The sequence below is a fragment of the Pelodiscus sinensis genome, chromosome 8 (assembly GCF_049634645.1).
Source record: "Pelodiscus sinensis isolate JC-2024 chromosome 8, ASM4963464v1, whole genome shotgun sequence".
Lineage (NCBI taxonomy): Eukaryota > Metazoa > Chordata > Testudines > Trionychidae > Pelodiscus > Pelodiscus sinensis.
In genome coordinates, this window is record NC_134718.1 from 71,416,411 (window position 1) to 71,442,127 (window position 25,717).

At 46.4% G+C, this 25,717-nt stretch overlaps 1 protein-coding gene across 3 annotated transcripts in view; it reads left to right on the forward strand.

The window, feature by feature from the left end:
• The window catches only part of SH3PXD2A (SH3 and PX domains 2A), a 391,525-nt gene that overhangs the window by 182,959 nt on the left and 182,849 nt on the right, over positions 1-25,717 (forward strand). For all 3 annotated transcript variants that reach the window (XM_075935538.1, XM_075935536.1, XM_075935537.1), the window contains exon 5: positions 630-721. In XM_075935538.1, coding sequence (XP_075791653.1) covers positions 630-721 — 92 coding nt within the window. The remainder of the gene's footprint in view (positions 1-629; positions 722-25,717) is intronic.

Genomic DNA, 25,717 nt, shown 5'->3' on the forward strand with positions numbered 1-25,717 from the left:
GCACACATAGAGTGGAATGGACATGAGCAACACATCTCAAAGAACAACAGCAAGGCAAAGGTGGGTAACGTGTTGTTTTTTCTCCCCCCTCTTTACTTGCTAGGAAATGTGTTCACATGTCCTGCATTCACTACTAAGATGCCACAAAAGAGAGGGCTTCTGGAGCAAATTACTCCACTGTATTAGCATGTTCTGAATTTGAAGTTTAGGGATGATGATGATGATTTATTTATACTTAGCAGCCAGGACCCTGCTATGCTAAGGGCTGTACAGACACAAGAAGAAGATGGTCCCTGCCCCAAAGAATTCACATGATAAGAAAGACGGATTTGCACACGAGTAGCTAGAATAGAATTTTGCCCCATATTCCCAAACCAATCTAGCCCTCTGCAGCCCCTCTGTTTAGGCGCAAACAATAAGCCATTTGCCACACGCTTTCTTTTCCAGGAAGCACCTAGGTGTGAGGTTTTCTTATTTGTTTCCTCTGCTCTTCTAATGTTGATCCAGAATTGACTTGATCCAGAATTTTGCATTGTTCTTTCTTGCCTCTTGGTTGTACATTTCAGGACCCGTTTCACAACGTGATTTCTCTAAATGCTTTCCTCTCCCCTCCCTCCTTTCTTTTACAGGCACTCGTCAGGCTTCCTCCTCACATTTCACAGTGTGACGAAGTCTTTAGGTTCTTTGAGGCTCGACCAGAGGACATTAACCCCCCCAAAGAGTAAGTGCCATATTTGATTTCCAGCACCACATGGTGCTTTTGTTTGCACGGAAGGAAGCAGAATGTCGTTCTATTTTATTACCTCCAGTGGATGTGAGAACAGCTTTCTAAGCTTTCAAATGCTACCTGGGAAATGGCCTTATAATTAGGTAAGAATAAGCCAGAGTTACGTGCGAGGGGCGGGGGCCATTCAGACAACTCCAAACACAAATCTTGTCTCCATTCCTCAGGAAGCTCCCTGGCCACTTTTTCATTGTTTCTTGCTGATAATTCTAACGAGAGAACTTTTCCTAGTTTGTTTGGTTTTACCTGATTGTTTTCACCCAGGAGTCATTAAGCTCCTGAAAGCCTTCTCTCAGCAGCAGATGGAAGTCCTGCCAGCTAGAGATTGACTCATAATTAGCACTGCACTCCTTCCTGAAGATATTAATTATCTTACTAGATTGTGATCCTGAACCAAAATGGCCTCTGGAGAGTTTATTTGCTGGAATCAGGAAGCCAAAGCAAAGGTCTAGGCCAGGGCAAAGCTTTGGTTGGAGATAAAACAAAGTTATAGTTTTTAGCCTGGGTGGAGTGGAATGATTCTAACCGAAACCTTGCCAAGGATCTGAGAACGAGTTCATTTTAAAGAGCTGCTAATTCAGTGGTGGGCCGCCTGCGGACCACATGCGGCTCATAGGAGTTCTGTGTGTGGCCCGCAAGACATTTTGTTTAGTGCTGCCTGCATGGAGGGTTTTCAATTCTGCTGGTTTCCGTCCCTCTGGGGTTTTTCCTACTGGTATCACAAAAGTGACACATGCGTAAAGCAAGGGCATGTGAACTAAGGGGCGTGCTGATTGCACATAATATTGACTGCAGAGCCGCATGCTCCAATCGAAGCGCTGCTGTGGTTCTGTCAGCACACGCCGCGTGTTCTAGCTACACAAGTGCAAGCAGCAAAACGTACCCTATCCCGGGAGACTGTCTTGCTTACAACTATCTTGTGGCCTGCTGAGATGAAGGAAGGCCACTTATGCAGCCCACTCACCAGCCTTAAGCTGTCCATTGCTGCAGCTCCTCTTCTGTTCTCACTCCCCCCCTTGGTATTGCTTGTCATATTTGCCTGCTATAGCAGCATCTTGACTCCATCCACTCTGGCCCTCAAACCCATTTGCTGCGTTGATTGATTGACTGATGGCCAGGCTGATTTGGTTTCAACACTGTTTGCATGGCTACTGTGGATAGGACCAAGATGTGTTTAGAGCCATTTGGATTTTAAACCACGTCAGCCAACCAGGAGTTTGATCCAAAGCCAGTTCAGGCCTACAGGAGTTTCTGCATCAGCTGTACTGGGCTTTTGTTCTGGCCCATATCTCCCAGCCTGGTGTCAAGAAGTGGGAGGTTTGTACCATAAGGGCCTCATTTTTAAAGCAGTGCATCTGTTTCTGTGCATGCAGCTGGGCCTGCCTGGGGAGGTGCTAGAATTTGCATTCACTGTAACCCTGCAAAGTCTTTGCTATTTCTTCTGATGTATAATCCACGATCTAAAAAAAGAGTAAACCTTTCTTTTCAGCTAGACCACCTCAGGAGAGTTTGGCTATTTCTAGATTACAGGCTTCTTTTGGAAGAAGCTTTTCTGGAAGAGATCTTCCAAAAAAAAAAAAAAACCTTCTGAAAGAGAGCATCTACACAGCAAGAGAGCATCAAAAAAGCAATCTGCTTTTTCGAAAGATAGTGTCCACTCTGAATGGACGCTGTATCACATTTCAGCTGTGATTACTATGGATGGAGCGGCCACCAGGGCACCTGTGCTTTTTCCTCTTTTCTCTTCTTTTGAAAGAACTCCCTCTTCCCCATCCACACACACCTTTTTCCGAAAGAGAGCTCTTTCGCAAGAAGGCTTCTTCCTCATAGAAGGAGGTTTACCAATGTCGGAAAAACCCCTCTGTTCTTTCAGTTTTTGACCCCGAAAGAACGTGATTGCAGTGAGGATGTAAGAGAAGTTTTTTCGGAAACCCCCCCGTTTTTCCAAAAAAAACCCTCTGCAGTGTAGACATACCCTTTCTGGGGTAACTTAAAACAACACGATTGTGTATTCACTGCTTAGCTCTGTGTTGCAGCATTATTTGAAAAAGTGGGATGTATCCACGTTAAGGGGCTCATTGCACGTTGAACTTACTGTCTAGCACAGTGTTCATCCAAGAACCTGAATGGACTAAACTAAAAAACTCAAACACTTGTAATGTCCCCCCGTTGGGTCTGGTTCAGAAGCATGGCCTAGTGGTCATGGTCAAAATCCCAGGCTGCCAAAGGGTTGGGGGCGGGGAAGGCCAGACCTTCCCCCTCCACCAGGTTCTGATCCAGGGCCCTTCAGGCTACTTGTAATCTGGCAAGCAAGACTGCTTAAGGCTGTGCTTCCTTATTCTCGTCTTCTTGTTCAACTCCCTGTAACCCCCCAAGGCCAGCTCAGTTTAGAGCCTTTGCCTTGAGGGGAGATCCAAACCAGGAGAAATGAGAGGGAGTTATGCCTGCCCCAGGTCACAGAATACTTCCCTCTCTGGTTTTCTCTGCAGTGGATTCTCCCTTCCTTCAGGGAGGACCCCTTTGGGCAGCAGTGTCAGAGCCTTTCCCTTTGCCCTGCCTGGTCTGTGGACTGCAGGTTGGTGCACATCCAGTTCTTGCCATCCAAATGAGCGAATCCCCTGCCTTTTGTAGTTCCTCCAGCAGATGGAGCATTTGCTGAGCCCAAAATGATCCTTCAACAACCTTGGTGCTTGGTGTGGGGTTTGTACACCCCATCACACCCCTCTATAAGGCTGAAAATGTCACCTTTTTACAGGCAGAGAAACTGAGGCACTGAGAAGTGAGTTGCTGAGGGTCACAGAGGAAGCCCATGGCAGTTTGAAATAGAACTCAGGGAATCCTATATTTAATTAGACCCCATCCTTGACTCATTGAGGTGCTGATGCAGTCCGCTTGGCCACAGTATCTGAGTGCCCCACAGTTTTTAATGTTTCTCTCCAGCGTAGGGCTGTACTATTAGCCTCTCTGTGCACCAGTTCTCCATTTGTGACAGGTAAGTGGCTTGTCCCAGTTCACACAAGTTACCTGTAGTAGAGCAAGGATTAAACGTTGGTCTTCCAAGTTTCAGGCTAACACTCTAACCACTGCACAATACTTCTTTCCCTCCTACAGCTCTTCTGCAGCCTTTCCTAATCTGAATGTTTGGACAGGCCTTGCAGTTACCTTATATCCCATTTTCTTTAAACCTCCTTCCACACTCCCTAAAATAAAAGACTTCAAAGTTTCCCAGATCAGTACAGGCAGTCCCCGGGTTACGTACAAGATAGGGACTGTAGGTTTGTTCTTAAGTTGAATCTGTATGTAAGTCGGAACTGGCGTCCAGATTCAGACACTGCTGAAACTGACCGCCAGTTCTGACTTACATACAGAATCAACTTACGAACCCCAGGCGTCCCCAAGTCAGCTGCTGCTGAAACTGATCAGCAGCTGATTCCAGGAAGCCCGGGGCAGAGCAACTCTGCCTGGGGCTTCCTGTAGTCAGCGCTGGTCAGTTTCAGCAGAAGCTGACTTGGGGACGCCTGGGGCAGAGCAGCTGGGGTGCTGCTGGGTTGCTCCAGTAGCGCCACTCCTCGGTGCTACTGGACCAACCCAGCAGCACCCCATCTGCTCTGCCCCAGGCGTCCTGATTCAGCCGCTGCTGAAACTGACCAGCAGCGGCTGAATCAGGACCTGGGGCAGTGCAGCTGGGGTGCTGCCGGGTTGGTCCAGTAGTGCCCAGAGCGGGCGCTGCAGGACCAATCGGCAGCGCCCCAGCTGCTCTGCCCCAGAGTCCAAAACAAAAGCCTGGTCTGCTGGGGGGGGAGCACACTAGCTGCGCCCCCCCCCCCCCCAGCAGACCAGGGACACGGGGAGCAGAGCCGCAGCGGCAGCGGGGTGCCGCGCCTCTGAGGCTTTGCTCTGGCAAAGCCTCAGAGGCGCGGGACCCCCCCGCGGCTGTGGCTTCAGTCCGGGTGCCTGTGGTCTGCTGGGGACCGTCCCCAGCAGACCACAGGCACCCAGACTGAAGCGGCAGCAGCGGCGGTTCCCCGCGCCTCTGAGGCTTTGCTCTGGCAAAGCCTCAGAAGCGCGGCAACCCGCCCGGTGCCCCTGGTCTGCTGGAGACGGTCTCCAGCAGACCAGGGGCACCGGAGCAGCTTACGAACGGGGCTTTCTCGCCCCGACCTCCAGGGCGAGAAAGCCCCGTTCGTAAGTGCGGATCTGATGTAAGTCGGATCCGCGTAAGTCGGGGACTGCCTGTACTTGTATTGTACTCTGATTTGATAAAAAATGTGATTTATTTCATTGGAAAGTACAGAGAAAGGCCTAATTAAATGAAATTTTGCTAATGTGTCTGAGACATTAATCTAGCCCTGAAACATTAATCTAGCCAAGTTTACATGAATCCATCCTCACCTTCTGTAAGCAAACTGGTCTTAGGGAAAGTGTCTGTTGGGAGCTGTTCACAAAAGATGTATTATTGAAATTGAAGATTAGCCCCTACAAAACCACAGTGTTAAAGCAAATGGAAAGAGATGAGTATTTTTCTTCTGTTGAGTGGAGGGGAAGGGGAGGAGGTCTAGGGCAGTGTTTCTCAACCTTTATTTTATAAAGTACCCCCTTTTAAAAAAAATATAAATACCCCCAGTACCTACAGTTTTTAGACACGCACAACTTTTTTCTACCATTTCAACACATTTGTTTAAACAACTTAATCACAGCCGGGCAGGGGATGATGTTTTTGGGTGTAAAAAGTACAAAAGTAATAAAGTGCTGTAAAACTTAACACAAAAATTCAGTTTTCTCCAAATTTCAGTTGTGTTGATGTACGCCCCAGACTTTTCTTGAGTACCCCCAAGAGTACTCGTACCACTGGTTGAAAAATACTGGTCTAGCGCTTACAGGACTGTCGTGTAGGGTCTTTGTAAAGGGCATCTCTGCTGAGGACCTGAACCTGAGCGATTGGTGTGCAAAAGGACAGCAAAAATCCTGAATTTACCCTTTCCTCCCGCTACTGTACTGTGCCCTTCAGTTGCCTTTTCCAGGGGAAAGGTGAGGCACTAGTCAGTCAGGTCTTTGGGGTTACACTGGTGTAAAGGAGGGCAGACTTGGACCATAATATAATTCTTTTTTTTCCTTTTCACTTCCTTCCTCTGGTCTTCAGTGTAGATACTGTTCCCAATTTTAATTTATATGTAAACTGCATGCAGAAGCAATGTTAAAAGAATATGAGTCAAGTGTGTAAAAGGTTGGAAATGCTACAGTGTGAGTGTCTATGCAACATGACTGCATCCCCCCTTGCATGCGCTACGCTTCGTGACAGGGTCGTTTATTTCATGACCACATATGATTTCTTCCACAAGACCCCTGCCTCAATGAGATTTAGGCATAACTTAGTGTTTAAGGGCCAGATTTGTAAAGTTATTTAGGTCCATAATACCGTTGATTTTAAATGTGAGTCAGGTACCTAAAAACCTTTGCAATATCTGGCCTTAAGTCTCTCTTGAGATTATAACTCAGGCTCCTAAGTCACTTGGGTGTTTTGAAAAAAATGGCCACTAATGTGCCACAGCAGCGGGAAGCGGAGCTCCCTAGGGCCAGGCCTCTCTACTTCCTGCTGTCGCGGAGAGGGTGGCTGGGCAGAGCGGAGCAAGCTGCCGGGTCGCTCCATCTCCAGATACCGGGTGGGGGACCCCTGCTGCCACCCTGCACCCGGTTTGTCCATAGGATGGTTGAGGCGGCTGCCGCCAGGGACAGGAAGGCTCTCCCATTCGTCTCTTTTGTCTCTCCATTGACTGAAACAGCGCCTGGATTTCACCGTAGTCTCTGCAGTTACTTAGAGCTTTTGAGAACGTTGCCCTGTGTCCTGGCGTGCGCCCTTAGAACTCTGATTCTGACATCCTGCCACCCCCTTGTTTATTGCCTTCCCTTTCTGTGCGATGTGGCCTTCGGTTTACGAGCTCCCTGGGGCAGTCGGCTGCAGTGAGCCATGCGCTCCTCTGGGGCACATTACAGTGATGTTTATTTGATCTGATTTTCCGACATGCTGAGCACCTGGGCATCCCACCGCAGACAAGGGTAGAAGCTGGGGCTCAGCAGCTGGGAGACAGAGTCAGGCCTATACCCTTTACCCTCTGCATGAAGCATCTTGACCCGAGTTCCCTGTTTCGTGTGATTGGGCCACGGTTTGGGGGGCCTTGAGTCAATGGGAATAAGGGGTCTCCATCAGCTCTCTCAGTCCCCCTGCCATAGTTCTGAAAACTTCGGCGAGGCTGACAGGGGAATGGCTGGGGAAGTATCATAGAGGTTTATGAAACGATAGTAGTGGAACAGGACCCCACAGTCCCCAGAGTGCCACTCTGTCAAGCTCAGCTAAAGCCCACCAGCGCTAATGGAATCACTGAGTCAAGGGGCCTGTTTACACCAGGGTCCCTTTCTGCAGCAGGGCCAACAGCCTTGCCAAACCCCTGGGCAAGGCAGAAGGGGCAGGGCCTTGGGGGAAAGGGGCAGGGCTGGGTTTAGGCAGCTCTCAGCACCCCCTAGACAGCACTGCACCGCTCCCGGCAGTTCTCAGGGGTGCTTGGACTGCGTCGCACAGCGCTCCAGTGGTGACTGAAAGGGCCCAGGGCTTTGGTCTCCAGAGGCGACAGCCAGGAGCTCTGGGCCCTTTTGTATCGTCAGAACCCGGGGCAGCTGCCACCCCTTTACTTCCTTGTTGGCAGACCTGCCTTTCTGCAGTATAGACGGGACCTTCCATGTGTTCTGCCATAGAACACAAAGTTCCATCTAGGGATGTCAATTAGTCACTGCCCCCTCTCCCCGTCTTGCTGCCTCTATCAGAAAGGAGCAGCAAGGAGGGTAAGAGAGGGGGGAATGCTTCAAGTGGCAGCACTGTGGAGCCTGGGGCCAGACCCTGGGCTCCATGTGGTGCTGCCACTTTGAAACGCCGCAGGGAGTATGAGGCCAGCGGGGGTCTATTTGATTCTCCCACAGGCCCTGTGCTCCTCGCAGCGCTTTCACCTTTGAAATGTAGCAACAGCCCTTGGGCTATTAATACACTTCAAAGGCGGAGGCACCCTTATTGAGTAATCGAATAGTCGATGCAAATTGCGTCGATTATTCGATTAGCCAATTAATCTAAATTTAACATCCCTAGTTCCATCTATGTTGCAAAATGGAATAGTGCTGTAACAGTGCCCCCTGCTCTGCAGTGGAAACAGGTCCTTCCTGGCATTAACTCTTAGAAGTGCTGATGACAGCACTAACACAGAGAGCAGAGCATGGAGCTGCATTTTCAGCATACCTTACAGAGCATTAGGGTTTGCGACTACTGCATGGACTGTTGTGAGGCGGGGGCAACTATTGAGACTGGAAATGTACATATTGGGCAAACGTACTTAGATGGACATTTTGCTGCACTTGCAAAAACTGTTGTCACAGAGATGTGTGCAAATGGCTGTGCCTAATAAATTGGAGAAATTTGAATCATGACTGTAATGACTATTTTGCAGTAAAAAGGAAGGCAAATTTTTACCTTTCCATCATCCTACATGAATGAAATGCTGCTCATCTGAATGCCACTCACCCCATAACAGGTTGCTACAGATAATGCTGATAAATAATTAATTCAGAGAAGGATTAATTTCTGGCTAGGTTTTGCAATTTGAGTTCAAACCTGAATTTAGACAAGGGGCCATACTAGACAAGAACAAAATCTCTAAGGGTATGTCTGCAGAGCAAAGTTATTTCGAAATAACTTTCCTAGCGTCTACACAAGCCAACTGCTATTTTGAAATTAATTCGAACTAGCGGAGGGCTTATTTCAAAATTGGTAAACTTCATTCCACGAGGAATAGCGCCAATTTCGAAATTGCTATTTCGAAATAAGCGATGTGTAGACACTTATTTTGAAATAGGGGGCCTCCAGCCCTTCCCAGGGTGCCCTGCTGGCCACCCTGACCACAAGGTAACTTCTGACCTAATGCCTTGCCAGAATCAGTTCTGGCTGGCTTTAAATGCAATTCAGCGTCCAATCAGTGTGGACACGCTATTTCGAAATAGCAAAAAGCTATTTCAAAGTGCATTTTGTGTATAGACGCGTTATTTCAAAATAAGATATTTCAAAATAACTATTGTATTTCAAAATAACGCTGTAGGGTAGACAAACTCTAAGAGATTGTTGTACTGCAAACCGCAAAGGTCCGAAGAGAGCAAATGGCTTTGCAATAATTCTGCTATCTGACATGGTAGTAATCACACGTGTTTCTGTGAGTTTTCTGCCAACTTGAACATGCTGTTTGCAGAACACTTCAACCCCGTCTGGTTTGGATTCAACATAGAAGGCAGGGTAAGATCTGAGAATTCATTCCATACCCAAAATTGTAATAGGCTTGAATTATAGCTTTCTATTTTGTCCCATCTATAAAAACAACAACAACAATAATAATTAAAAACATATTTTGAACTTACAGCGAAGTTCCGTATCACCTGTTCATGCAGCTTGGGAATTTAGGAAGAACAGAGTCACTCCAAGAATAGCACATCGCACAAAGAAAGCCCCGCCTACTCCACTCGCCATCAATGGTCATATGACATAGCATGTCATGTGGAGGGCATTCTTGGTATGACCTTGTACAAATCCAACAATGCGGGTTCGGAGTCCTTTATCCTGTACTGCTTCAGCAGTTGGTTAGGGTTGCTTAGGTCAAGTGCGCTATAATGCCACAGGACGTACTCTACTTTCAGTAACACTGGAGTAAATCTGAAGGCACTAAATAACTAAGATCAGAATCTGGCCCAGATATGTTTAACCCTTCTCAGTAGTGCAGCAGACTGGCTTGATGGCTGTTTTCCGACCCAAATATAATGGTGGTATGGAAAGTCTCAGGGTATGTCTACAGTGCAGAGTTTTTCCAGGAAAATGGCTATTTTTCCGGAAAAACTAAACTTACGTCCCCACTGCTATTGCGTTCTTTCGACAGAAAGTCACAAAAAAAGGAGGGGATTTTCCGACAGCGGCAAACCTCATTCTACGAGGAAGAAGCCTTTTTCTGAAAAAAGCATTTATGGACGCAGAAGAGAGTGTTTTTTCGAAAGAGGCCTCCAGGAAAAAGCACAGGTGCCCTGGTGGTCACTCTATCCACAATAATGACAACTGAAATGCGAAATAGCATCCAGTCAATGTGGACACTATCTTTTGAAAAGCAAATCGCTTTTTCATTGCACTTTTGCTGTGTGGATGTTGTTTTTCAAAAGAAACCTGCAGTGTAGGCGTAGCCTCAGAGGGGTAGCCATGTTAGTCTGTATTTGTAAAAACCATGAGGAATTCCATGACACCTTGGAGACTAAGGCTATGTCTAGACTGCAGGCTTTTTCGAAAGAGAAATCCGCTTTTTCAAAAGAGAGCACCCAGCGAGTCTGGATGCTCTCTTTCGAAGACGGCCTCTTTACATTGAAGAACGCCTTCTTTCGAAAGAGGAGCTTTCAAAAGAAGGCGTTCTTCCTCGTGAAATGAGGTTTACCGCCATCGAAAGTAAAGCCGCGTTCTTTCGAAATAATTTCGAAAGAACGCGGCTTGAGTCTGGACGCAGGGGAAGTTTTTTCGGGAAAAGGCTACTTTTCCCGAAAAAACCCCTGAGTCTGGACACGGCCTAACAGATTTATTAAGGCATAAGGTTTTGTGGGTAAAACAAATGAATCAGATGAATTAGAGTGGAAATTACAGAGGCAGGGGTATATTTATAAAAGTACAACAAAGAAAAGAAGTTACTTATCAAGTGTAGGGCCAGTGTTAATGAAGCTGTTCAAGTCAGGGTGGAAGTGACTCACTAACAGCAGCTGATGGGGGAGATGTAAATATTAAAAGAGGAGAAATTGCTTTTGTAGTGCATTAACCATTATAAATCTTTATTCGGGCCTAATTTGGTTGTATTGAATTTGAAAATTAATTTGGCTGTTTTATCTTTGTAATCAGGTTTTGAAGGTGTGTGGGGTTTGTTTGTTTGTTTGGTAGGATGGCTACTTTCAAATCCATTACTGAATGTCCAGGCAGGTTAAAGTGTTCCCCTACAGATTTGTGTGTTACCATTCTTGATGTCCGATTTACCATTTATCCTTTGGCATGGAGACTGTCTGGTGTGACCAATATACATGGCAGAGGGGCATTGCTAGCATTTGATGGCACACATTAGTGGTTCAGATCTGTGATGGTATCACTTATATAGATATGTGAGCAGAGTTGTCATTTGGGGTTTGTTGCAGGGGTAGGTTCCTGGGCAAGTGTTCTGTGGTGCATTGTATGGCTGCTGCTGAGTATTTGCTTCAGATTGTGCAGGGGGAGGAGGGCTATTTGTAGGTGAGGACTGGCCTGTTTCCCAAGGCCTGTGAGAGTGAGGTATTAGTTTCCAAGATAGTCAGGGATCATAGAATCATAGAGTACTAAGAATTTATAGACTAACAAAACATGTAGATGGTATCATGAGCTTTCGTGGGCACAGCCCACTTCTTCAGATGACCGGAGTTATGATTAGAGGATAAGGAAACTCGAAATAAATAGGGGGGGGAGGAGAAAGATGTTCTGTCGCCCACCCCCCTACCACTATGCATAAAGTATCAGGAGAAAGGGTGTTAAACCTGAATAGATAAAGATATTTTCGTCGCCTCCGCCTGAAGGAATATTCCCCTTCCGTTCTCCTGTTTATTTCGAGTTTCCTTACCTTCTAATCATAACTCCGGTCATCTGAAGAAATGGGCTGTGCCCATGAAAGCTCATGGTACCATCTACATGTTTGGTTAGTCTATAAAGTGCTACCAGACCATTTGCTTGCTGTTTTTTTTCTGTAACAGACTAACTTGGCTACCCCCTGAAGCTTTATAAAAGGTGCCATGCTGCAATGTAAACCTAGAGATTAGCAGTTATCATAATACTTCTTAAAATTATCTGCTAATCCTGGAAGAAATATTACCTCTAAAACCTGTCTGGAGTGTATGGTCTGTCAGTTCTCTTTGTGTCTTTAACCAGTTGAGAATGCAAAGAGTAGAATTTATTGAGCAAGCAATAGGAAAAATATGGGCTAATGAGGACAGGAAAGGAACTAAAATAGCTGGATTCAAAGTTCATCAAAATCAAGGTGCAACATGTCTGGCATTCATTACCCTCAAGCCAACACTTCCTGAACTGTTTTATCCAGCTAAAACGGGCTAAAGATTCTTATAAAATCTTCCTTCAAAGTCAGCGAAATAGGTTTACAGTGGGAGAACCAAACCACAGGAGAACAAAGTTAGGTGCCCTATGGTTAAAACACAGGAACAGGTACGATGGTTTGTACATGGAGCAGAGGATATTGAGAAGGCTCAATCAATGACTATTGATAAAACACTTAGGGTATGTCTACACTACAGCGCTAATTCGAACTAAGCTAATTCGAACTAATGCATCCAGACTAAAAAACTAGTTCGAATTAGCGTTTTGCTAATTCGAACTAGCATGTCCACATTAAGTGGACCCTGAACCGGGGTTAAGGATGGCCGGAAGCAGTGCCGGCAGGGCATCAGATGAGGACTTAGAGCGTGGAGCTGCTGCCTCAGGCTAGCCGAGGGCTGTGCTTAAAGGGACCCGACCCCCACCCCAGACAGACAGTTCTCAAGGGTGCCCCGCTTGCTAAGCAGTCCTGGCTTGGAGTGCCCTGACTGCCCACACTGGGCACATCACAGCACTCGGCCATCAGACTGGCTGCACTTGCCGCAGGCTGCCATCTGGGGAGAGGGGGCAATTGGGGGGCTGCAGGAGAGCTTCCACCCCCAGAAGCCCGCAGAGCCAGCCCAGTCCTCCCCATCGGGGGCTCGTACCCCATTCCTCCCTCACCTCCTTCCACTTACCCTTCGCTAGCCCCCCTTCCTGATGTACAAAATAAAGAAAACGTGTGGTCAAAAATAGAATCTCTCTTTATTGAACAAAACTCGGGGAGACTGGGAAAAGGAGGTGGGAGAGGGGAAGAGAGAGGGTGGGAGAGGGGAGGGCAACTAAAATGATCAGCGGTTTGGAACAGGTCCCATATGAAGAGAGGCTAAAGAGACTTGGACTTTTCAGTTTAGAAAAGAGGAGACTGAGGGGGGATATGACAGAGGTCTATAAAAGCATGAGTGGGGTGGAGAGGGTGCATAAAGACAAGTTCTTCATTAGTTCCCATAATAGAAGGACTAGAGGACACCAAAGGAAAGGAATGGGTAGCAGGCTTCAAACTAGTAACAGAAAGTTGTTCTTCACAAAGCAAAGAGTCACCTGTGGAACTCCTTGCTGCAGGAGGCTGTAAAGGCTAGAACTAGAACAGAGTTTAAAGAGAAGTGAGATAAAGTGATGGAGGTTGGGTCCATGGAGTGCTATTAGCCAGGGGGTAGGAGTGGTGTCCCTGCCCAAAGTTTGTGGAAGGCTGGAGAGGGATGGCACGAGACAAATGGCTTGGTCACTGTCTTCGGTCCATCCCCTCCAGGGTCCCTAGGGTTGGCCACTGTCGGCAGACAGGCTACTGGGCTAGATGGACCTTTGGTCTGACCCAGTACGGCCATTGTAAGCTCAGGGCCCAGGGTCGGGGGTCTCAGTGGACCACCTTGATTTTCATGCAAACCTGCTCCTGGGTGGCCAGGCTGGCAGCTCTCCTGCCCTAGACGGCTACTTTCCTGTGCCTAGTGCGGAGGTCGTGGACGAGGTCCACCATGTCTGCACTAGACCAGGCGGGTGCTCACCTCTTGCGGTCCCGGGCAAGCTCCCGGGAGCCGCCAGCCTGGTCCCGGGAAGAGGGGGAGGGCTGGGGGGCATCGGGTGGGTGGCTCAAGCTGTGCCAGGTGCAGGGTCTGCTAACTGGGTGCTGGCAGGCTTGCACCTGGCACGGGCACCGTAGCCAGCCCGTGCCCCTTTCAGGGGTCTGGGGCCGGGGGGGGGGCAATAGAGTTTCTCTGGTGTTGGCCAGAGTGGCCACCAGGGAAAGCTGGGGAGGGCTAGCCTCCCATTAGTTCAAATTAAGGGGCTACACACCCCTTAATTCGAACTAGTAAGTTCGAACTAGGCTTAGTCCTCGTGGAATGAGGTTTACCTAGTTCGAACTAAGCGCTCCGCTAGTTCGAATTATGTTCGAACTAGCGGAGCGCTAGTGTAGCGCCTATCAAAGTTAATTCGAACGCCCGTTAGTTCGAATTAACTTTGTAGTGTAGACATACCCTTAGTGATCATTGGATGGAAGGCTTTAGAGAAGTGCCAGTTATTTTTCTTTACACTTTAGGATACATCTGGAATGGAGGGGAAAGGAGAGTAGGGAGGACTTCCTAGCCTGATGTGACTTAGGGATGTTAAGGACTAGTTAGCTATCAACTATCCAATAAGCAAATGCTTATCGGATAGTCAATCAACTAGTCGATTCCCTCCGCTGCCTCTATCAAATGGAGGCAGCAAAGGGGAGGGAGAAGGGGTACTTCAAAGCAGCAGCGCCACACAGCTGAGCTTTTCCGCAGTCCCCAGCTGACCCTGGGTTCTGAGAAATTGCCGTGCGGAACCAGGGGTCAGCTGGGGAGTCCAGCTGACCCCAGGCTCCACATGGCATTTCAAATCGGCAGTGCAGCATGGAGCCCGGAGTCAGCGGGACTTCCTGCTGGCCCCCGGCTGCACACGGAATTCCGCATTCCTCAGCGGGGGCTCTTGTACATTTCAGAGGAGGAATGCGGAAGTACCTATCGACTAGTCAAGTAGTCGATGGAAAGTCCATCGACTACTCAACTAGTAAAATAACTGATAGTTAACGTTGCTAATGTGACTTTGTGTAGCGAAGTGAACCCTGCTAGTGTGTTGATTATACCTGTTGCATTACCTGAGTTAGGTATAACACATTGTGCATTAATTCATGATCTGCCAGGCATGCAGATAGGATGTATTTTTCTTTCACTAATGAGCAACATTTAAAGTCACTGATTTACCAGCCTGTCCCCTCCATCATAGAATCATAGGACTGGAAGGGACATCCGGAGGTCATCTAGTTCAGTCCCCCACACTCATGGCACGAGTATTATTCTCTAGACCATCCTGGGCAAGTGTTTGGAGATTTTTAAGAGCAGGTTAGACAATGACAGAGATTCCACAACCTCCCTAGGCAATTTATTCCAGTCTTTACCCATCCTAATGGGAAATGTTTCCTGATATCCAACCTAAACCACCCTTGCTACAATGTCAGCCCTGCTTTTCTGAAGAACAAGACCAGGCAGGTCAGGTTACTAATGCATTGTTTAATGGAGAAGAAACCAATTTGCCATTTCCATATCTAAATTAATGTTGCTGGAATATTGTTGAGTAAAACTCATTTCCCATGTTTGGAGGAGCGGGTCCTGTGGACAGATGTTTTCAGTGGGACGTTTGCTTATGAGTGTGATGGATGATCCACATGTGTTGAATGGAGTCAGATGAAGATTTTATAATCTTTAAGCTGTTATGGATTTATTACTGTGTAGCATATCTGGTATTACTTAGCTAGGGATTTGCTGGGTTTTTTTTTAAACTTGGGCAGCCTTAACTGTTACACCTCATGGTGTTTCCATGCTGGAGATTTGAGAGAGAGGGGGGAGGGGAAGGGAGCGGGGGGGTCTATAAAACTCCATCAGAGTCAAATATTCCCATTGACTTCAAAGGGCTTTGGATCAGGCCTGTATAGATTACCCTGGATGAATACACCTGGCCTCAAGGCATCTGTGCTTCTTCCTAGCTAACATTTAGCACTCAGCAGTTCCCTTCAAAGAGAGGATAAGATGTACTAGGCACTGAATGGCGTTTAAGGCAAAGCAAGGTATCTGCCTCAGCCACCTGTTCAGATTTACAGCTTGTGATGTAAGTCACTATTTAAGGCTAATTTTGCTGAGACAGCCACGAAGACATTAGTGCATTTGACCATCTGTATGTTTCACACTTAAGGCCTTATCTCCTGATCCCACTGAAGATGGTTCTACGTTGACAGTTGCACACGTTGAATCGGGCTCTTCATTTTTAAGCTGTTTTGTATTTCAACTGAGGTTAATCTCCTCCTATTGCTACATTTTAAAAAAAATCTCCTTTTCAGCAGGCAGGATAAGAAAAGGCTGTTGTCACCCACAAGAGATGCTGGCACAGACCTGCAGTTTCTTTAGTTGTGCACACATCTGACAGTGCTATAGCTTCGCTGCTTTTCTGTCTCTGTCAAGATAAGGGGATGCCGCTAAGGGACTTACAGGGTCCTGTATGCAAAAGATAACAGCCCCCAAACAGGAGGTAGATAACCACTGTCTGGGCTGCAGGAGACATGCTGAAGAAATAACTGCTGGCCCATCCATCGTTTGACTTGTCTGCACAACTGTCTTTAATGCACGCTGTCCCCCCAACACAGAGATCAAATAACAGCCTGTTTTGACTCCAGACTCTGGGGTGACTTATCAAATTATCAAAGTTTCTGATTTAATTGACATTTCATAGATAACCCCAGACTTGCTTTTAAGTGAAGGCTCAAGTGCCAGTGGGAATTGAATTAAAAAGCTGTTATAAAATTCTTGCATTTTTGCTCGGAGGTTTATGGAATGGATCTGCTGCTGCTTATCTCTGGCTGTGTCAGTGTCTGAGCTGGAGGCTGTTCTACATCTTTAGGGCCATTTTATCTTTTCAGTTACATTGGTGTAACCCTGGAATAACTCAGCTGAAATCCGAGGGCCTTTACCCTGGCACAATGACAATGGTAATACCCGCTCTTATATAGTTCTTGTCATCAGTAGATCTCAAAGCGCTTTGCCATCTGCACAAATACCTTTGTCCTCAGAATACAATGAGGTAGGAACTCAGAACAGAATTAAACCCTTAGAAAGTAGAATTCCCCTCTTGTTTTTCAGCCGCTGCTCTTAAAACAATTGGCCCGCACCAGGGGTCAGCAAACTGTGGCATATGCGGGAGGGAGCTCAGCTCTGCTCCTCCTCCCCCCCACAGCCGCTGGAGAACGCTCCCTCCTCCCTGCAGCAGGTTAGGCTGCAGTGGGAGGAGGACTGTGTGGCAGCAGCGGCGCCTCCAGGCTGGCCCTGGACCATGTCGGCAGGTGAGGCAGGGCCTCCGGAGCTGGCCCTGGACTGCGTGGCCCGGCAGCGGGCCTTCGGCCTCCGGGGAGGCCTGAGACAGCGTGGCCATGGCAGTTGCTGCAAGGGGACACAAAGCCAAGTAAGCCTCCCCCTGATGCCCAAGCCCCTACACCCTGATCCCCCTCTCTCACTTCCCCCTGCCAAGACTCTGCACCCCAGTTTGCTCTGACACTCTCCCTTGCTCCTGCACCCTCCCTCCTAGCCACACATTTTACTCCCAGCCTGCTTCTGCACCCTACCTCCCACCCAGACTTCGCAACCTTTCCCCCTTCTGCACCCCCACTTCCATACCAGGTCCTGCACCCCATCCCTATTCTACTTGCTGGCAGCCCTGTCCCATACACTGAACCCCTCATTTTTGTCCCTACCCCAGAGCCTAAGATGGGTCCATAATATCCACTAACTCCGGAACCCCAGAAAAGTAAATCTGGCCTATAGGAAACCCTGAACCTCAGTCCTTCCTGTCCCTTCCCCTCACCCCGTGATGCTGGAGCACCAGAGGAGTGAGGTGTCTCAGCTCGGGGCCACATCAAGGAGGGGTGGAGATTTTTAGAAGTTTTTTTTTTACCTCTCCCCAACTGATTTTTCTGTGGGTCAGTGACCCCAGACCCAAAAAAGGTTCCTCACCCCTGCCATAAATAAAGAAAACATTGAAAACTTTTTTTGTTGGGCATAATATTTACTTTATTTAAAATGAAGTTTGATAAACTAACATGAGAAAATTAAAACGCTTAATCTGTTTCATAATTTAAATTAAACCGTTCTCCCTAGCTGCAGCTGGTTCAGAAAATATGGTCACCGTATGCAGCCTGCCCCTGCTCCCTCTCCTCCCCCTGGCATGCAGATCTGTGAATAAGCTAAATCTTGGCACGCCACTTCAGAAATGTTGCCGACCCCTGGTCTACACTCAGAAAAGATGTTCTTTTAAGCGGATCTTAGATGTATATTCTGAACAGACGATTGACTGAGCCTTTGCAATGTTTCAGCCTAACCTAATAAAAACTGGGTCCCTGCTAGTCTCTTACAAGCTATATTTGTATCCCAGCTCCAAGAAATTTTAATAACCTCTCCAGTAATGCTGACGGCAGTGCACTGTGGTGAACCTCAGAGTATTGTATATGTCTGATTACATTTGCTTTCAATTAGGGGCTTGTGGGTTTTGAAAAATCTAAGAAGTTCAGGCTCATTTGGGAACCACTGCAAAATATCTCTGGTAACCTGAGCTATCTAGCACTTTAAAATAAAACGTAAAGAAATGTCGGGTGTTGGGATCTGAAAACAAGTCCGTGCTGCTTTATGAAAGGAAACCAATTGCCGAGACTGGGAAGGGATGGGCTGAATAGAGAGCTGTTAACTTTTAAACCCCGCTATTGTACACTGGCCTGGATGACTCAGGAGACATGGAGCAGGTCACTGGTTTGACTTCAGCTGAAATCAGCAATGACCAAACGTTGCCATCTTCAGTGTCCCAGGTCTCAGTCCTGTTTCTGGTGCCTGGACCATCATTAACATTGTGTCTCTTGTTGGGAGCTTCAATGGTAGCACTGGTTAGAAAGTGGGATTTTTTTTTATGGGAAGTTCATCCTGGTTTTTTTCCATTGACATTTGAACAACACGTGCCCGCTCTAAATCCGGTCCAAAAAATTGGTAATTTTCTTCATGAAAATGTTTTGCAAAACATTCATTTCTGATAATCAAAATCCATCCTGCTCTCCCAGTTCCCACACTGAAAACCTTGGCCTTGCCTTGTCCATCTTTCACAGTGATGATCATAAACTTCTGCTTTCCGCCTTCACCTTCCCAGTCTATTGGAAGCACTGTTCCATCCCAACTCTCTTCTTGAGCACTTTCATCTGCTCTGTAACCTCCTAACCTCACTCCTGCCCCAGAAGTGCCCACTGCTTGTACCATACCACTCCCTTCCCCTTTCCTCTGTTCTCAGCTTAATCCCTTTCATCATGCCACTCCCTGTGCTGACCGTACACTCCCCACTGTCTGCCCAACACCCTCTTCTGTCTGCCTCTACATTCCTCCTTGAAGCTCATTTCTTCCAGGAATCCATCCAACCTGCCTTCCCAGTGAGAGCCATCCCTCGCTTTCCATTCCCTGACCTGTGGTTCTGCAGAACATTGTGTCTTGCCTCTCTTACATAATATATTCTTTGGGACAGCTCTGGACAAAGGTTATTTGCATTGATAAGCCTCTCTGAAGGACTCACCAAGACAAATGAGATCTGTATAATACAGCCCCCGGTGTTTAACATTCAGGACAAGTTTATGGCACTGTGTACATGTTTCATAATAAAAACCAGTAAGAAACCAGAGTGCAAAAGTCTCCGGGTAGCCATAGCTACCTCAGTCACATCCGAGCTACTGTGCTTCTCCTCAAGTGGTATCCCTGTGGGTGCTCCGCTCAGGTGTCAGTGCTTCCCTGTGCCAGTGATCGGAGATTTTTACCCTAATGGTGCCTTCCCATGCCGCTCATGCGCAGACGCTGTCTCGTGCTGTTGTGTCCGTGCGCTGCACGCACGGTGCGAGTCCCTCAGTTCCTTTTCTACTGTCCTCAGCAGTGCGACTTTTTCCTTAAAGAAAGATTTTTTTTGAATAATTTTGGTTCTTTAACCACTTTTAGTCCTCTTTAGTTATTTTTTTTCTTAGACCAACCCATTCAAAAAAAACCCCACATTTTTTTTCCCCTTCGCCCCAATCTCACCAAAATGCCGGGCTGCCCCAGATTCAAGAATTGTGACTACTGCAGGGACTCCATGCCTATTTCGGATGGGCACGCCTCCTGCTTAAGATGTTGGGGCAAAGGCCATGTGGCACAGAAATGCCAACACTGCCAAAGTATGACAGCGAGAGCCAGAAGAGTTAGGGAGATGAGGCTAAAGAATATATTATGGGAGAAGACCCTTCAGCTGCCGGATTCAAAGAAATTGGTGCTGGCAGAACCCTTGACTCAGAGGAAAAGAGCCCATTCATCTCTGCCCCGGGTCTCTCGTGAGTCCAGGGCATCACCGGCACGGTCGTTGCCTGTGGTGCCGACATCCTGCAGTGCCCATTCTCTGGTTCCGTCTACCTCTGGCACCACTGAGAAGCCTATAGAGGCACCGGCTAAGAGAGTGGAGCCAGAGCCGAAGTATAAATTGAGCTCCTCCACACTGACCAGCATGGGCTCCTGCACTGAAGACCAAGTTGACTATGCCTCCTCCACCGGCACTGATGGAGATGACGACACCGACTCAAGCTGCTCCTTCGTGGCATACTCCGGCAGCTAAACATCTCTGGCACTGGAGACCACAGCTAGCAAGCCCCATAAGAGGTCTGAGCATAGGTGCCGACAATTCCCACCACCAGAACGCATGGCTGAGTCATACCACATTCTCCCATGCTAAGGGAGACTAGCCCACACCAGCATTGAACGGAGGATATCTCCCGCCTCAGCGCCCACCTCAGCACCGAGCATGGGAGCACGTTCTCATCCCAGCAGTCATTCCACCTATTCAGTATCATCAGGGCGTTCAACCAAACAAAACACCTCCCAACACCAACCTCAGTACCCCTGAAACAATTCCAGGAATTGTTCAAAAGGCTTTCAAACTCACAAGACACCGCATTGCAGGAAGTGCAAGAAAAATAGCACAAGCTGCTGCAAATATTGCAACCTGCATGTTCCTCAAAATTGCTTTATCTATCAACAAGACCATAATGAAGCCCTCTGTGACCATATGGCAAACACCAGCCTTTATCCCTCCTACAAATGAAAGGGCGGATAGGAAATATTTCATACCTGCTAAAGGTATGTATTTTCTTTTTTCACATCCCCAACCCAAGTCATAGGTTGTGGATGCTATCCATCACCAGTCAAGACAGCCACAATTCAGATCCACGCCACAAGACAAGGCGCATAAGAGACTAGACCTGTTTGGGCAAAAGGTTTGTTTCTTGGCAGCCCTGCAGTTCTGAATCTTCGGGAATTCCACGTGAGCTGCAAACTAGAATAGAGGACCTCCTGTTTGATAGAACTCGATGAAGGATTCCTGCACAAAGTTTCGCACCTTGGGGATATATACTCCACCCAACAAAAGGAGACGATATACGCCATATGAGAGGCCACGAGACACCCTCTTCCAAAGACAGCAACAAAGATCTTTTGAGCAAAGACCCAAGCAACAGTCAGGCAGAAGAAGGGGTCAACATACCCAGGCCACAGTATCACAACCATCAGCTTCACAGCCACAATTTTGAAGGTGTGGTTGGGGGTCTGAGCGACCTCCCTCTAGAACCAATGCAGTCCAACTTTTTAGTCACTGTCTGTGGCCCTTTTACCACCAGTGGACCCTTATTATCATGGACCAATGAGTCCTTAAGATTCTGATATTGGGCTCTCTCCTTTTCTGTGTACGCTCTCTACCCTTCTCCATCCCTCTTCAGGGACCCCTCTCACAAGTTCCTGATATCTACTGCTGGTCCTCCCATCATACCTTTGTGCAGCACTACGCATTGCAACGGGGGCCAATTCCATCTACCTCTGTGGGCATTGCTGTCCTTGCCATTCTCGGACGCAACTCCAAAGCCCATCTCTGCCTAATGCGGGTACTGCTCTATAGTCACCTGAGCGGAGCACCCAGAGGGACACCTCAAAGAACCATTGTTACTGCACAAGGTGCGTAACTTCTTCTTATCTTCTAACCCAAGAGCAGGGAAATGTCTCCCATACCATTGTACAATAAATGTGGATACACGTTAACTTCTCATTGGGGACCAGTGTGCTGTACTTTGCAACCATTTAATGTTTGAGCGGAGAGCTGGGCTGCAGCCTCATGTTTTAAAAATAAAGAAAGTGAGAAATCAGCCACAAAGGTTTCAGTTTATGGCTCTAATTCAGCCAAGTGCTTTAGCACATATGTGACTTGAAATATGTCCCTTGGTGAGGGACGCATGTGCTTGAGTGTCAGTTTGTAATTTTTTTACCTTCTTTCATTGTATCCCTATGTTATAAAATGGTCATGCCGATTCACTTTCAGAATATGATCTGAAGAAGTGGGTCTGCCCAACGAAAGCTCATCACCTCATAAACTATTTTGTTAGTCTTTAAAGTGCTATATGACTGCTTTTTTGTTTTGGCTGACTCAAGGGCTCCATTTTTAGTTCCTTCACAGTGATATCTATCTTTATAGTTAAGGGGCTCAGGAGGATACTGAGGACAAAACCAGAAGGCTGGTTTGCATCCCTGCAAATGAATTTGTTTCCATCAAGAGAGCAGCAGAAAAATGTCTATTGTTTCCCTGGTCCTCACAATGCACAGAGCAAGCCTCTGTGGTGTACACAGTGACCGTGTTATTAATGTTCATGATACATTCGTGTCATCTCTGAGAGTGAGAGGAGCATGGCGTGAGTGGGAAACACAGCCAATACCAGCCAATGAGAGACCCTCACAAGAACAACGAGAAGTCCTGTGGAACCTTATAGACTGACAGATTTATTGGAGCACAAGCTTTCATGGGCAAAGACCCACTTTGTCAGATGCATGTTGTGGAAATTCCAGAGACAGGTATAAATATACAGGCATAAGAAAAGAGTTCCAATCAAGAGTAAGACTAGAGATAACGAGGTCAATTCTGTCAGGGAGGATGAGGCCCACTTCTAGCAGCTGATGTGGTAGTATGAACACCAAGAGAGGAGAAACTGCTTTTGTAGTTGGCTAGCCATTCACAGTCTTTGTTTAATCCTAAAGTGATAGTATCAAATTTGCAGATGAATTGTAGCTCTGCAGTTTCTCTTTGAAGTCTGTTCTTGAAGTTATTTTGTTGCAGGATGGCTACTTTTAAATCTGCTACTGTGTGTCCAGGGAAATTGAAGTGTTCTCCCACAGGTTTTTGTGTATATCTGATTTGTGTCCATTTATTCTTTTACATAGGGACTGTCACAAGCAACTCTGTTCACCTTCATTGTCTAGCACCCATCCACTTTCATTGTTCCTGTGGAAACTGAAGGGATTGCAGGGATGGCTAGCAATAGTGAATTGTAATCCCTTCCAGTTTGTTTTAGAGCTGTTTAGCCAAGAATGAATTAGGCAACCTGAAGGTGTGCTGTAGCTTTAAGAAGAGTTAGATAGGGAGTAGATTAGGAGAAAACCTTGAATCCATTCAGTGAAGTAATAGGCTAGAGTGAGTGGTTGAAAGAAGTGGGAGTTCTGCCCAGGAGAGGAGATAAAAGGAGGCTTTCAGGCCTGAAAGAGAGAATTTTTGCCTTTTCCAGATGTAGCATTTGCATTCGGAGGAAGAGAGCTGCCAAAGGGCCAGGCTGATGAAGGATGCTTTGTGATGCTTCCAGATTATGAAAAATGTGATACTTTGAAAGTTAGGTGCCTTTGGGTTATTAGACAAGGGATGAAGTGAACATCATAAGGATATTTCTTCTCCCTCCCCCTCCTTTGCTTTGAGGAAGGATGGTCACCAGTGCATTATGTAACTGTTACTTTTTTTAACTTAATTTATTCATTTGCCTTCTTCTGGCTGTTTTCCCTGCACCGTTGTCACGATTGTTCAGCATCTCTGTTGGTAGAAATCTTCAGCCTCACAGTTTGATGACAAGTAAGGTGTTTTTTTAGAGGAGGGGGAGAGAACATAAAATTCATGATTTCAGCCCATTGCTCCAATGCACCCTAGCTGCTGACAGGATAAATAATATCAGAGAGTGGAGAAATTTTGACTTTAATAAACAAATACGGCTATTTGAAAGTACTTTCTCAAGTTAGTACGTCTTCAGAAAAACCTTTTACTTGATTTTTCAATTAAAACAAGCTTAAATTAAGATGTTTCACACCCACGAAACTGCTAAGTGAAATGTGTAACTAGCTATCACTTGGGAGCGTATGACTCCCAAAATAGGGCTGTGAACAGCTGACCGGGAGTCCTTTTAAAGGTTCTCAAAGAAGTGTTGCCAGCCAACACCTTCCTTTTAGCTAGGATTTTATTATTAATGTACTGAAGCATATTTAAGCTGTCAAATAAGCAAGAAAATAACTTGGTAGAGACAAAGGTCTGAGAAATCTCAGGTCCTGAGGCTACTTCTTCCTACCTCTTAATATTAAACCTAGGGTCAGCATGGACTCAAACTACAGCCCCAGTGATCCAAACATTGTGCAGGTGGAGAATTTTATGCACTTATGAGTAACTGCATTGAATTATAGGAATACTCATGCCCAATGTTACCATGTCTGTGTTTGCTATCATGGAAATGGAACAACTCCTGAAGAGTGTTAAGGACATGAAGTTGATATTTAATCACTGGTGTCAATCTGTGAAAGTAATGTTAGCTGCAGTCACTGGTGGGCGTCATGCATGCATGGGTGCATGCATGAACAGAGTTCTGGCATTAGAGTCAAAGAAATACTATAAAGACATTTCCTGTGTATTGACTCTTATAAAATAAGAAGTGGCAAGATGTGAGAATTTGTCATGCCTATCTTTAGGGTACCCCAAATAGCTGTGTAATAAAATCAGGGCAGCACAAACTTTTGTCAGGATGTTTTAAAAAGATAAGCATGAGAAAAAACTTTGAAGAAAAAATCTTTTTGGAGTCTGCTTAATATATCATAAAAATCCAAAAAAGCACACATCCCATTTAAAAATGTCTTGTTTTGATGTGACCTTCAGAAATAATGCACAGCTTTCGTAACTGTGTAATGGAGACAGCACAAATAGCTTCACTTAATGAGCTTAACATGAAGAGAACACGGGCTCACTGAGGCAAAATAACAAGCACAAAACAAATCAGCACCTATTATTGTGCCTATGTTCAGTGCCAGATCCTGTCGACTACCATCACTTACCAACGACCTTTAGTACATTTGTCTTAGCTAGCCTAATATTCAGAGAGAACTCAGTGATTAAACTGGAACACACATCACTGTGGTTTCAAAACGAACAATGAAAGGACAATGGCAAATGAACCTAAATCAGGTTAAAGAATTGTGGAATATGAAGCTATGGAAAATCAGAATATCTTAATTATATACGTGTGCATTCCTTTTCCTTTTCTCTTGTAACAAGATTAGCTGGGATTGTCAAGCCTCTGTGTGGGAGACCTGCTTAACGATAAATAGAACCTTCTGGATGCAATAAATAGTTAGGCAAGAGGTAAGTGACAGCTTCCTAGAAGGCCTGGAAAAGCTTCTGACAATAGCTCGGCAACTTTGTGGAATAGTCTCTTGATATACAAACATTTGGCCACTCCATGGAAACATCCTTGGGACCACAAGACAAGTCTGAGAAACTTCACCATCAAAATGATTAAATATTTGACCGCCTTTGTGTGGGTGGAATGTGTGTGTGGAAGTGCTGGGGCTTGAACATACCCTTGGCAAGCATTAGCACCAATGGCTAAGTCCACCAGTCATAGTGAAAATTCCCTGTACTGGCCACTGTCCTCATTAGCTCATGTCCCTTCACATTCTAAAATGCAAAGGACTAAAACAGCCCCATTCTGTTTATTATGTATGGTATTTAACAGCAACATATTGTCAAAAACTTGTCCCATTTAATGCATTTTAAAATGTAACTGACTCCGTCTCTCTTGCTTTTGTTTTAAATAAATTCTTACCCTTCCTATGTGCCATTTTGTGGTGTTATCAGAGATAATGGAGCATATTTTTCTGCATCGTCTTCAATGTCTGCTGTTTTCTTTTTTGTTCCGCACCATCAACTATCTTTTTCTTCTGTCTCAATGTGTTCACTGCCTCCTCCCAGGATTTCCTCTCTCGTTTCTTCTCCTCTTCAAGATTTCTGTACATTGTTTTTCTAATTTATTGCATCTGTTTCTTCCG